General features: G+C 56.1%; 1 protein-coding gene across 2 annotated transcripts in view; it reads right to left on the minus strand.

The window, feature by feature from the left end:
* RHBDL3 (rhomboid like 3) overlaps window positions 1-13,361 on the minus strand; it is a 44,488-nt gene extending 31,127 nt beyond the window's left edge. Inside the window, exons 1-2 of one of the 2 annotated variants that reach the window (XM_045983751.1) lie at window positions 13,006-13,361; window positions 11,460-11,483 (exon numbers count right to left, since the gene is read on the minus strand). In XM_045983751.1, the coding sequence (XP_045839707.1) occupies window positions 11,460-11,483; window positions 13,006-13,116 (135 nt within the window). In that variant the 5' untranslated portion in view covers window positions 13,117-13,361. The remainder of the gene's footprint in view (window positions 1-11,459; window positions 11,484-13,005) is intronic. The other variant, XM_045983752.1, reaches the window with a different exon arrangement.
* Between the last annotated feature and the right edge of the window lie 207 nt (window positions 13,362-13,568).

A 13,568-nucleotide genomic window follows, 5' to 3' on the forward strand; every position in this document is an offset into this window, starting at 1 on the left:
AAGGCAAAACCCCATTCTTGTTTCAGCCACTAACTAGTTCGTATAAGCCATAATTGCCTCATCTATCAGGCGTGCCCAGCATCCCCTCAGGTTGCAGTGGGATCAAGCAAACGTGGGGCCACGGCTCTCAGGGCTGAGGGTCGAGGGCGGCAGGAACTCAGTGTCTGGCTCCTCTTGCCTCATGCAAAGCAAAGCAGGGAGCATCCCTGATATAGGGGCTTGGCTGGCCCTCCTGGAGACACATCCGGCCTTTGGGACTCCTTCAAGGCTGGGTATGGGGGTGGGGGGTAATAAGATCTGTGGCTTGGAGCTTTTGGGAAAAGAAACCCTACAAATGTAATTTTCCTCATTAATAATGTGTGGAAGGCCCCCAAGCACCCTCCTGCCACGTGCCCCATGCCCTGGATTCATCCAGTTTCAGCAGTGGGTCGTTCTCAGGATGAGGTCTGGGCTGGGCGGGTTCCAGGCAGCCTGATGGGGGCTGGGGGCTGGGGGTGGGGGGTGGGGGCAGCGGGCTGTGAAAGGGCCGCAGGCAGGGGCCCAGCGGGGAGCTGGGAGTGGGGAGCATCCTCGCAGCTGCCTCCTGAATAGGGCCCAGCACCGTGGAGGGAGGGGGCAGGCCAAGTGCACATTCAGCCCGAGCTGAGGAGGCTGGCAGCAGGGGGAGGTGAGAGGCAGAGAGTGAGGGCTGACCCCCCTGGGCTCCCGCCCACGTGCTTCTGCCATGAAAAGAGCTGCCAGAGGCTCCTCAGGGACCTTTAATCCCAGCACCATCCAGCCCTCTGGCCCCTTAATCCTCCAGGTCGCCAGTTTTCCCCAGCCGGGGGCCCCACACTCATCCTGTCGCATAACCCACCTCCTGACCTGGACCCCCTTCCTGGTGCACTCATGACTTAGACTGGGGAAAGAACACAGTCTAAGAACACTTTCCATATTGCTGCCACCTAGGGCTGCTTCCCTCCTTTGGGGGCAAGGACGAGGGGCAGGGCTTCCAAAGGAACCCTGCCCCCAGCTGCTGGGCCATCTTGGCAGATCATCAACCACACTGCCTCAGTTTCTCTTCTAATCACATGGTAGGCCCTCTCCCTTCGGGTGATGTAAGGGGGTCCATCCCCATCCCTGCACACATAAGCACACCACAGGCAAAGGGAGGCTGGGGAAAGAAATCCACAACCCAGGGGCACCTGGGTGTCTCAGTCGGTTAAATGTCTGCCTTAGGCTCAGGTCATAATCCTAGTGTCCTGGGATCAAGCCCCACATTGGGCTCCCTGCTCGGTAGGGAGCCTGCTTCTCCTTCTCTCTCTGCTTGCCACTTCCCCTGCTTGTGTGCACGCTCTCTCTTAAACAAATAAATAAAATGTTTTTTAAAAGAAAAAGAAAAGAAATCCACAACCCATACAGCCCATGGGGGCTGCCAATCTTCTCTCCTTGGTCAGTCAAAGGGCTGATGGGACATTTGGGATCAGGATAAGGTGATGCACATCAGGGGTGAGGTCTGTGCCCTCAGAGGGACCCGGTGTCAGCGGGGAGAGGGGCAGCAGGCCAGGGAATCAGAATTCGTGGTCCAGGAGAGCTGAAAAGAATCTCTGTGGTTCTCAGACTGTTCTGTAGAGTTTTAGAGGCTCTGGCACCCTGAGAGGCCCCACTGGGGAGCTGTTCCACGAACTGGCCTTCTGCATAGCTCTCAGTTGAACAACGTGACAGAAACTACATAAGCAGAATGGCCTCTTGGTCTCAGGCATTACCTCACTGAAACCCCTGCTCACCATGTCCTGGTTTGCTGGAAACCTATTGCCTGAGTATGATGATTACGAGCGCCCTTTCCCCCTCAAAAACGGTTAGGCTTCACAACACAACTCTGAGGTAGACACTATTATGAGTTCCATTTTTGGGGTTGGGGGGGACAAGGCATAGAGAGCTGAGTTGGCCACGTTTGAACAGCCAGCAATTGGTGCAGACAGATTTCCCTTCAGGCAGACGGGCCCAGGGCCTGCCCTCTCCTATCATTAGGATCATGTGGCTAAACACGGTTTGAGAGACCCCATCCAATCTGGTCCTTCGTTTACTTAACAAATATTTACCAAGGATCGGTCACAGGCCAGGCATCACACCTCATTTTCTGGACAGGGAAACAGGTGCAGAGAGCAAAAGAAACTAGCCCAAGGTTAGGGCGCGCATTAGTGATCAAGATTGGAATGGTTCTGGGTTCCTCCATAGGAACCTGCCCCAACATTGTCCTTCCTTGTCTTTCTTTGTCCTGTCTGTGTATGAAATACGGCCCCTGGCTCAGAGTTTCCCCATGTGTGTTTTGTGGAACACCAGCCCCAAGATGGTGTCTAAAATAAGGTTTTCTGGGGCGCGTGGGTGGCTCAGTGGGTTAAAGCCTCTGCCTTTGGCTCAAAACATGATCCCGGGGTCCTGGGATCGAGCCCCACATCAGGCTCCCTGATCGGTGGGGAGCCTGCTTCCCCCTCTCTCTCTGCCTGCCTCTCTGCCTGCCTGTGATCTGTCTGTCAAATAAATAAATAAAATCTTTAAAAAAAATAAAATAAGGTTTTCCAAGGTCCCTTAAGTTTGGGAAACCCTTTTGCAAGAATCTGATGTGTAAAACCATAGGAAGGGTGCTACAAATTCTCACAGTGAAGAGACATGTCTGATTTTGTCCAGCCCAGCATTTCCCAAACTTATTGGACCTTTGAGCATCATACTTTCCACAGCAACACACCATAGAACACTCTTTGGGAAAGATGCATGAATCCATAGAATCATTTCTGCCTTTTGTGGAACCCGGCCCCTCTGTCCATGGTTCCAAATAGACTTTTACCTCCATTGTCTGAGTGGCAAAGGTCCTCAAGTCCAAGTGATACTTTGTCTGGAGGCCTCCCACAGTTAGAAGATTGCCCAACCCCAGCCACAGCCCAAGGGTTGAGGGGGATGCTTCTCCAGAGAGACTGAAGAATCCGACTGGCATCAGGGAAGGCTGGGCCGAGCTCGCAGAGAACAGCCCCGAAGGAGCCAGAAATCTGCCTGCTCAGCACCCAGGACAGCGCCACCACTTCTCCCCCCGCCCCCCAGCCCCCAGCCCCCACCTCCCCACCTCCAGCCGCCGCCACCGCCGGCCAGGGAGCCAGGCCAAGCTTCAGAGTTTACCCAGTAGCAGTGAAGCATATGAAAAAGAAGAAAGGAACACACTTATTTTACATCAATTATGTATGTGTGAATTGGACAAACTGCATTTCTAGGACAATTGCCCGTCTGATCCCTGTTCCCAGCACTCGATTTCCCTTCTAGCTCCCATGACCATGCTCTCCCTCTCCTTGATGGAGAGAGGCCCAGGATCTCAGTGAAGGGGTTGGGGACCTTCAAGGACCCCCCGCAGGCAGTACCTGGAATGCCACTGTGGTGAGACCTGTCCAGTCCAGAAGATTGGACCTGGGATCCAAGAAAGGCTCCCATCCCTGGCCCCAGTGTCCTCTTTCTGTCCTCCAAGACAGAAGGAGCCTTGGGAACTGACCACATGGCATGCATGGGGGGCGGTGCGGGCCAAGCACAGGCAGCTGCCCCTCCCCACTTTGGGGATGGTTACCCGGCCTCATCTGCTGGGTCCTTGCATCATTACCCAGCTTCTGAACAGAGATGAATTAACGAGGCTACCCAGCAGCTTATGGCTCAGCAGAGCTGTCCCCACCCAAAAGCCAGAGCCCACCAGGGAGCTCTGGCCCATTATGGATATTTACTGCCCCATAAATTAGGTCCAGGCCTGCAGCTGCTGAGGTCAGGAGGTGAGGTTATGGGAGTAGCAGCTTTCTCTTCCAGCTCTCCTTCCTTGCAAATGAGGATGCTAATTCTTCCCATAGAGAAAACCATCTCTTGCCAGTCCCCTGACTTCTCCCCCTGATTCTGAGACACAGATTTTTGGCCAATATCTTATTACGTTCATTCTCACACTGACTCTAGAGTAAGTGTGATTGGTCTCATGTAACAGATATGGAAACTGAGGTACACAAAGTTAAGCAACTTGCCCAGAAGCTCTCCCAAGTGAGTGGAGCAGGGCACCATCTGGCCTGCTCAAGCTGGAGCTGGAGTGGATTTTCAGACCTCAAGTCTCCCTGGGAAGAAGAGAGAGAGTTCCTGAAAACCAGGTTCTGACCCTCTTGTCCTTGGGTCTCCCCATATGGAGGCACGAGGGAGCCTTGGGCTCCCCTGGGATAAGGCCAGCCCAGGCCTCTGACAGCTGGAGAAGATTCCAGGGTTGTAGGATTCCCAGCTGTATTATTTCTGTTCTTTCGGCTGCCATGGTAGGGGTCTGGGGGGAGGCAGCTCGTCCCTCCCAGGAGGCTTCAACCACCTGAGCATCCCTCCTCCCCATTAAGTCAAAGAGCTGAAGCCAGCTCTGAAGTCGGCAGGCTGGTTAGGGAGCCAGAACACCCTTCCCTCAGCAGAGAAGCGGGCATCCTGGCCTGTGTCCAGGCTGAGTGGCTGGATAACGGGCATATTTCCAGAAACCACCCAACTCTCTCAACACCTGGGCTGGAGGGGAAGAGCTCCCAGACTACCCACCCCATGCAGGAAGCTGGGGTTAGGTGGGCAGTGAGGGGTGGGGCCGGCTCTTTTCTCCGGGCTTTATCTCTTTCCACCCTGAGAGCCTCTTAGAAACCCTGCGGCTCCTTTCCCAGAGCCCCCCAAAGAAGACCTTGGAGACTCCAGAGGGCAGCTGGGGGCTGTGACTCAGAGGCAGGTCCTTTGGGTCCCCAGGAGCAGATGAACTGCCCGCTGACTCATCCAGGCACAACCATCACAGTGCCTGGGGACTAAAGCTGAGTCATAGCTACAAAGGCAGGCATCCAGGCCCTGGAGGAGTGGGGGGAGACAGGTTAGGGAGGGGTGGGACTGGGTGCAAGCAGAGGGCAAGGGGTTGACACCTGCCCCGTCCCTCCCTTTAGCCTATTCCCATTTCCTCCTGCTGCTGCTTCTGGAAGCCACAGAAGGGTCCCTTGTTCCCCAGAGATGAGAGGGCTAAGAGATCCAGGGAGGAGGGGAGTGGGAGCTGGCCAGGTAGGATAAACGGTCACCAGACACTTTCGCCTCCTGGGGCCCTCCACCCTGTTCCAGAAGCCCGCCCGAAGCCGTGTGGACAAACTTATACAGTCCCTCCACAGAGAGCCCTCATTTGCTTGGTGTCTCTGGGCAAGCCCTGCCCCCTGGGGCCTTAGCTTCCTCCTCTGTAAAGAGGGAATAGCGCCACTCACCTCACAGGGCTGCTGAAAGATCAAAATGAGATGAGGATCTATGTGCATGCAGTAGGCACTCAACAGTTGCTCCCTGAAAGAAATATTTGCTGACTCAAACCTGTGACTTGCTTCAGAAAAGCTGGTGGGACAGAGCTGTTGGCTACTCCTAATTGTTCACAACTCAAGATATACACGGGCTCATTTCTGTAACACAGAAGAGTGCCCTATGCTCACGGGAGACCACCAGGAACTGCCAAATGGGGCACCAGGAGGAGGAGCCTGGTTCTGGGCTCCTGATGGCCGGACCCTTCATCCTCAGCCATGCAGGCATCCAGCTAGTGAGCCGAGGGGACACCTGGGCGCCGCTCGCATCCCAGGCAGCCTTTGTCCCAACGCTTCCCTTCTTTCCCTACAGAAATTTCGGGAAGCATGTGGAAAAAGCCAGCTCGACAGGGTACAAGGAACCCCAGACTGGGGATCTGGACACTGATTTGCCACCTAGAACTATACGAGTCCGAGGTTCTTTTGAGGACAGCATCCATTCTCTTAAATTCCAGGAGCAGGACATGACGGCCATGTTTACTGGGTGCTCACCAAACACCATGGCCGGTGCTACGCACTCGCCATCCCCCAGGCCTCACGACAACCCGGAGGGGAAGGGGGTACTCTAGGCAGCTCACAAATGAGGCAAATGAGGGGCCTGGGGAGGTCACCTGGCTTGCCTGCTGCCACACAGCTGGGAGCAGAACTGGGACCTGAGCCAGGGGTGTGTCCTCCCCGCTGCCCTAGTCACTCAGGACGCCAAGTAAGCAAATGGAAGGCTGCAAGGCCTGGTGGCGGGAACACAGGTCAGAGGGAAACAGAAAGGGGCTCTAGTCCCAGCTCTGATATGACTGCACCAAGTGACCTCAGAAGGCTGGGGCCTCTGCTTCCCCGTTCGCAAAATGAGCAGATTGGACTGGAGGCTTCCACCAGCCTTCTCCTAACCTATGGTCTTCCAGGTGGGAGCAGCCCCAGAGCGCGAGCATGAGCAAGGCAGACCCACGGTCAGGGCCTGCATGCGGAAAAGACCCTGGAACCCCAGACAACACACCGGGGCTGTCGTCTGCCGTGTCGCCTGCCTGAACGCACGTGTGCCCGTTGTGGGGCAGGCGGCATATGATCTCGGCTCCCTTGGCCCCACCGCTCAACTGCCACCCATAGCGGTCAGGGATGAAAGGGTTAATTCAGCATGACTGCCAAGGTCACTGGGGCAGGAGCAGGAGAGGAAAGCTCGCTTTGTGGTGGAGGGACGGACGCTTTGTGGTGGAGGGACGGACGTCCACAGCCCATGGGCCCTGGAGGCCGCCTGATAAGGCGCTAGAGGTGCAGAGCCTGAGCAAGGGCTCCAGTAAAACCTGTGGCTTTGTCCTTCTCTGGGAACCTCTTTCTGCTGGCTAATCATGTGTTCCAGGGGGCCCGCTGTCAATGCCCTGTCTCCCAAGCAGGTGTTTCCTCTGTGGCCCCTCACTAATCCATTCAATGGCCCTGTGTGAACCTCTTTTCAGCTCCCAGAACTTAAGCCAGCTTGCGGGAGAACTGCAAATGAGGTGGGTTTCGGGGTCAGGTCGAGGGAAGACCCCAGGCTAGAGAGCAGGGGGCTGAGCAGGGGAGACACTTAGGGGGAAAGCCAGCAGGAAGATCCTCTGGTTTCGGAAGTGGCTCTGTTTCCAGGAGCCTGCATTGGGAAGGAGCTGGTTTAGAGAGGCCGCTGCTTTCCTTGTGGGGGCCTGGATCTCAAAAGCTGCCCTGTGCGTCTTCCAGCAAATTCTGATTCCCAGTTAAGAGGCTGTCGAATGTCCACTGGTATCAGACACCGGAAAGAGTCTCTACTTCCACTTAATTCCCACCATTGTTCCTAGAGTTCTAGAGCACTGTCCTTGTTTTACAAATGAGGAAATAAAGGCTCAGAGAGCTAATGCCACTTGGGCCCAGTCACAAAGGCAGTCAGGCTTGGAGCCAGGTCCATATGACTCCAAATCCAGGGTTCGGTACCCAGCAGGCCCTCTCAGTTGCTCTACGTGCTGGCTGTAGCACGTTTATAATTTCAGTGGTGGGACAGTCGAAACTTGTCTGCTCTGCTGCGAGATTAGCAAAGTTGGGGCTGTTATGGGGCGGGGGCGGGGGGGGGGCGGGTGCTGAGAAAGACATGCTCCCAGTGGAAGGGAGAAAAAAAAAAAACCAAATTAGTTCTAATCCTTTCTTTTCCTTCTCACTCACCTGAGCTTGAAAGCAACTGGGCTGTTAACAGAACTCTGCTCCAAACACTTTTGCTCATTAAACATTGGCAGATCTTGAAGGTATTTTAAGGGTGAACCTGGAAATGGCTTTCCCACCCTGGAAGCTCTTGATGGGTTAAGCGCTTAACCTAGACCTTGACCTTGGATCCCTGCTGGCCCCTCCCTGAAGTTCGGGAAGGGACTGAGACTGTCAAAGCATAACGGGAAAAAGAAGATCCTATGGAACAACATAAAGCAAGGACTGAAGGGCACATTGTCTGTGCGAAATTACAAACCTCAGTGCCATAGATGAGAGATAAAGAATAAACTGACCCACCCAAAAAAATTTTTACCAAGTGTTAAATTTTCCAAACACACTAAGGTAATGTTTCTTAATAAGTGCTGGCATAGGGCGCCTGGTGGCTCAGTGGGTTAAGCCTCTGCCTTGGATTCAGGTCATGATCCCAGGGTCCTGGGATCGAGTCCCACATCCGGCTCTCTGCTCAGCAAGGAGCCTGCTTCTCCGTCTCTCTGCCTACTTGTGATCTCTGTCTGTCAAATAAATAAATAAAATCTTTAAAAAATATAAAAAAAATAAGTACTGGCATAACTGGATTGGAACAAGGTCTGGTTGGAGAAAGGGTTAGATGATTTCTTTAGCCACAGAAAATGCAGTAAGAAATAGAAGTGCATATTTATAAGATCTAAAGAGGGATGCAGACTGGGGCGCCTGGCTGGCTCCGTTGGAAGAGAATGTGACTCTTGGTCTCAGGGTTGTGAGTTTGAGCCCCATGTGGGGTGTAGAAATTGCTTACATGAATAAATAAACTCTAAAAAAAATAAAGAGGGATGAAAACTGTCTCAGATCCAAAGCAACAGGAGGAATTACGACGGAAAAGCTCAACAGATTGAACTACGGAAAAATAAGACATTTTGTACCACGATAGTACCTCCAGGTTTCCTGCCTGTGGTAATTCCCGGGAACCACCGGGAAGAAGTCAGAGGTGGGGTAAGGAGGGCTGCCACGCTACTCTCCTGCTTGAGCAGGCCAGCCTAATTCCCAGAATATTGGGCGGGGGGCCAAGGGACTGGGGTCACCTGTTTTCTTCACTTTCAACTCCCACAAAAGGCATCCTGACCATTTAATTGAGGGGTGACCACACAGGACCAACAGGCCAAGGTCATGACTTCTAGGTCTTGGGGTTTAATTAGCCTCCTGCTACGTCAAAGCTACTCCATGTGCTGAAGAACCAGATAGCACAGAGGGAACCGGTGCAATGCCATCCCTAAAACCTGGCGGAGAAGTCCAAGCAGGTCCCAGTTTGAAACTGGATAATCACTGGGGTTCCCTTGACCAAGGAAGGAAAGGAGGACCTACTGGGGCCAGCTTCTCGTCCCATCGACCTCTGAAAGGTGAACACATCAGCTCACAGGGACTCCAACAGGTGTCATGAACCCCATCTCACTGACCAGAGTTGGACTGGTCAGGGCTATCTATTTCTGGATAAGGTGGTTGAGGGGGCTGCCTCAACCTCCAGTTGGATGTTCTTTCCTAAGTGCCCCAAGGTCCCCAATCCTCAAGTCCTACCGTTAAGCAGGCCCACGGGAAAAGGCAAGGGGAAAACCCTTCCTAATTCTGAACACCCTCGCTCATGAACTTTCATACACCTTTGTGAAGCTTCATAGTTACTCTCCAGTTAGTGCCCCTGGGGAATGGTCCCAGGGACAGCTTCACAATGTAGGAGCAAGGAACACAGAGGGGCTGGATCTCTGCCAGAGGTCAAGCCCTGCTCAGGAGCAGCTCTCCTTAAACACAAATCACCCATAGGAAGGAAGGTGCCAGAAACAGGCTTCTTCTTTTTTTAGATTTATTATTTTAGATGGAGAGCGACATGCGGAATCCTCACTGAGTGCAGAGTCAGATGTGGGGCTCGATCCCATGCCCCCGAGATCATGACCACAGCCCAAACCTAGAATATGGTACATAAGCAACGGCGCCCCTCAGGGGCCCCAGAAATGGGCACCTAACACCACATGATGCGCGGGGAATAGACATAAGGCAGAACTTACTGTGAAAAACAACGGTTTGCCCAGAGTACGTTGGGAGTTTCTTTCCTAGAATTAATTTTGTGTGTCTAGCACAGTTTCCCCGCAGGCCTTCCCGGAAGCAGGGGGATGCTCCCTGTGACACGAGGGACCTCCCTTCGGTGGAGGAAAGTGGACTTCACAGACCACCTGCGAATTATTGTTGCCACACGTTCTCTCCACACAGTCTCTCCTCTCTCTGCTCCAAATTCTCCCTACTAAAAGTTTTCCTCCATTCACCCAAATAGTTCCTTTTAAAATGTAAACATACACAGAAAATTAATCAAATGAGAAAGACAGACACAGAGGGAAAAAGAATGATACACTTTGTTCTAGGTCCTGCTTCTAAATCTGGCGGGAGGTGTGAAGGGCTGGCAGCCTGCTGGTCCCGGTGTCGGTGGCAGCAGGCGGCCCCTCCTGCCTCAGGGCTGCAGGCCAGCAGCTGCTGCGCTCCCGGGAACTGGAGGGAGAGTGGGTGGCGAGTGGGAGCGGAGGGAGAGCTGCGCTGCCCCGCTGGGGTGGGAGCCGGGAGCCTGTGGATGTTCCCCAAACCACAGCCAGGCCTCATGCTAACGTGGATGACATCGGCAAGCAGCTCCCCAACCCTCCCCACCCCCTCCTGCCATGACTTTCCAGCTGTAATTCTGGGTCTCAGTCCCACTCGGGTCCCTGCATTTGGTGGGTTCTTGGAATCGAACTCGTCTGTCACCAAAGCTGTCATTTCGGCCAACAGCCCACCCTACCCTGATTTTCCCTTTTGCTGTCCAGGTTCAACATCTCAAAGTTATCTATGCATTTCGCCCATCCACACGGGTCCAGGGAGATCTTCCTATTCGCCCATCGCCACATCCCTCTTCCTTCCCACTCTTGCCATCCCCCACGTCCATTCACTGCAGCAGGTCCGGGTCTCACTCCTGCAATCCACCCTGCCTCCATCCCACTGGCACACAGGACCTTTCCAAAGCACTGCTCGGATCCCTGTTGAAAAGACTTTCAAAGACTTTCCCTGCCTACAACAGGATACAGTCTGGTCCAAGCTACTTTGTCAGTTTCATCTCCTCGCTCAACCCAACAGGTTCCCTCTGGCCCAACCAGCCTGGGCTCTTAAAGTTGCACAAAGTTCACAGCACAATCATGCCTACTGCAGGACCACAGCACTCACTACCCCCCTCCCCCACGCTGGGACATCTCTTGCCTCCTCTCCTCTGCGGAGGGGAATGGGGGGGGGGGGATACACAAAAGCTCTCAGGCCCCAAGCAACCTGTTTCCTTGCTGAAGGTCAAAAGTCCATCGACAGATTCCAAAGTTGGTATTCCCACCTCCACTCCCCACACCTAGACGCGATAGGAGTTGCAAACAATCACATGCATTTCCCATAACTCTCTCATCCCTTCCGCAAAGTTAGTCAGCCTGCAAAAGAGCCCATACCGTGAGTCACCCTCCAAGGACAGCACGGAGTAGACTTCAGTAGTGGCCATGGATCTTTGAAAGTGGAGTTAAAAAAGGAGAGGGAAAGTAACTGAAGCCCTTCCCCCACATCTCCAGTCCCGGCTGCAACCCATCCCCCTACACCTTCCCAGGTGTATAGGGAATATCCCAGCCTTTCAATATGTATTGTGCAATTTCTACATGTTATAAACCCAGCCTGGTGAGGCAGAGTTGGGAGGAGGAGGGATGGAAGGATCTCTCAGGGGAGCCCACCGCCTACTCCTGAAACCCGGAGAGCAGTGGAGAGCACTGTCGATCACTCTCAGAGATGCACTAAGCCACGCCCCCACCACACGTCACCGTCTCAGGAGTGCAGAGCTAGGGAAGCCCACGCAAGCAGGGAGACTGATTGAGGGGAGGGCTGGAAGGAAGTGGGGGGATTTAACTGCTCACATACCTGATCAAACAGGACTTTCCAGTGCTGGTAGAGAGGGAGGCCATGCAGAAGAGGAGGAAGAGGAGAGAGAGAGAAACACACACTTATCACCACGGACTCTCTAGCCCCCCTGATATTCCTGACATAGCTTCCCAGCTGCTGCCCAGACTCAGGAACCCGCCGCAGGACACCAGGGGAACCTGGGAAGAGCTCCCCAAATCAGTCTGCACTAAGCAAAGTGAGGGAACTCAGGTTGGGGAGGGGGGGATGTCCCTCTCTTCGAGACCAGCAGGCGGGAGGAGGGATAAGCTAAGCGGAACACGGGTGATTCTCAGCAATTACTAAATAAAGGTATCCAAATCTATCCAAGGCCTCTAATAACTTCTGCCTAAAGCTCATGTCCACGTCTACTCCCACACCTGGGAACCCACCCTGCTGCAACAGTCTAGACCTGCTGGGGGCCAGAGACCCCCTACTCAGGAAAATTCAGCCCTGAATGAACACTAACCTTTGCCTGCAGTTTGGGAGGAGGGGTCTCCGAAATGCACTGAAATCTAAACAGTCTCTCCAAGGCTGAATCTAAGTGCTGAGTGCACGACCCTGGTGAGTACAGAGCTTGGGAGCCAGAAGCAAGTGAGAGGTTTAACCAAGGGGGCCAACGGGGAGGCAAGAGGTTAAGCGCCCCTGGGGCACATTCACTGGTAGGTTAAGGGTCCTGGCTTCTCCATTTCCCTACCCTGAGAGAAGGCTAGGGCAGGGCAGAGTGTCTCTCCAGTTTTTCACCTCTATATGCGGGTTAACCTCAGGAGGGAGTAGCTTAAGCAATCCCAGTTCCCAGGACTCCCCAGTGCCCGCTCCGCCGATGGCTCCCCGGACCACAGGGAAGGGGACTCCAGCAGCAGATGGCAGGGAAGCCCTCTGGGGCAGCCCCTCCCCATCCTCGCCCGGGGGACCATCGCTGGCATCGACACGGTCTGGGACTCCTGGGCTCTCTCCTGGAAGCAACACTGCTCCCAGCGCTCTTCCCCTCCCTCCTCCCGCCGGGTTCAGGGACCTGGCCGGCTAGAATTTCAATCAGTGTCGCGACAGGGCAGGTGCCGGGAGGGAGCTAATCCGGAAGCGAAGGAGGGGGTCGCCAGACCGGTCAGCGCAGCCGGGTTCCGGGGACTCTGCGGCGCCCGCTCCTTCCCGGGGCTCAGAGAGCCCGCAGGTCGCGAGTGGGAGGGGAGGGGGAGTTACTGCTGTGACGAGGCCGCCTCTGCGGGAAAACGCCGTGTCCCGGGCACTGCACCAGCCGCGGAGAGGGGGCTCCCGCGGCCGACCAGTCTCCGGCGCAGCGGCTGGGCTGCGTCCCGCAGGGAAGCCGCGGAGCCCAAGCGGGGGGTGGCGCGCGCGCGTTTTGGGGAGACCGGTCCCTCCGCCCCCTCCCGCCCGCGGGGACCCGGCCAATCCGGGGCGCTCCCGCGTCACCTTGAAACCTCTAAGTTGCCCCGCGGGGGCGAGACGGGGGCAGCTTCCCCTTAAAGCCCCCCAGAAAGTTTGCCCGGGCGGGGGAGGGGGCACTCACGTCCTCCGGCGCCGCGGGCGGCCGCTCCTCGGCCTCGGGTTCCAGCTCCTCGATGCGCTCCGCCTCGGCGCAGGCGGCCACTGCGGGGCCCGGGCTGGGGTGCTCGCCCATGTCGACGCGGGGTCCAGGGCCAGCGGGCGGCTGTGGGGCTCGTCCCGGGGCGCCGGGCTAACTTTGCGCCGCGCCCGCCGCGCAGCTCCTGGGGCTCTGTGCGCGCCGCGCCGCCTCCGCGCCGGCCCAGCCGCCCGCGCCCGCCCCCATGGCCCCGGCCCCCCGCGCCGCCGCCTCGCCACCCCGGGACGCCCGGGCCCTCGCCGCCAAACTTCTCCGCGCTTGCGGCCCCGCCGGCCTCCGCCTGCGCCCCAGCCCCCACGCCCGGCTCCGAGGCGAGGGCGCCCTTGGGCCGGCCCCGGCCCCGCAGCTCCCCGTGCTCCCTTCCCGCTTCCCGCGGCCCCCGCTCTGCGCCGGAGTCTCCTCCTCCCCGCGGACTACTCGGGGGCGGCGCGCGGGCGGGGGCGGGGCTGCTCCCGGGGACCGCCGTCCCCCGCCCCCGGGCGCCACCA

Source organism: Meles meles, chromosome 18 (assembly GCF_922984935.1).
Source record: "Meles meles chromosome 18, mMelMel3.1 paternal haplotype, whole genome shotgun sequence".
Taxonomy (NCBI): Eukaryota; Metazoa; Chordata; class Mammalia; order Carnivora; family Mustelidae; genus Meles; species Meles meles.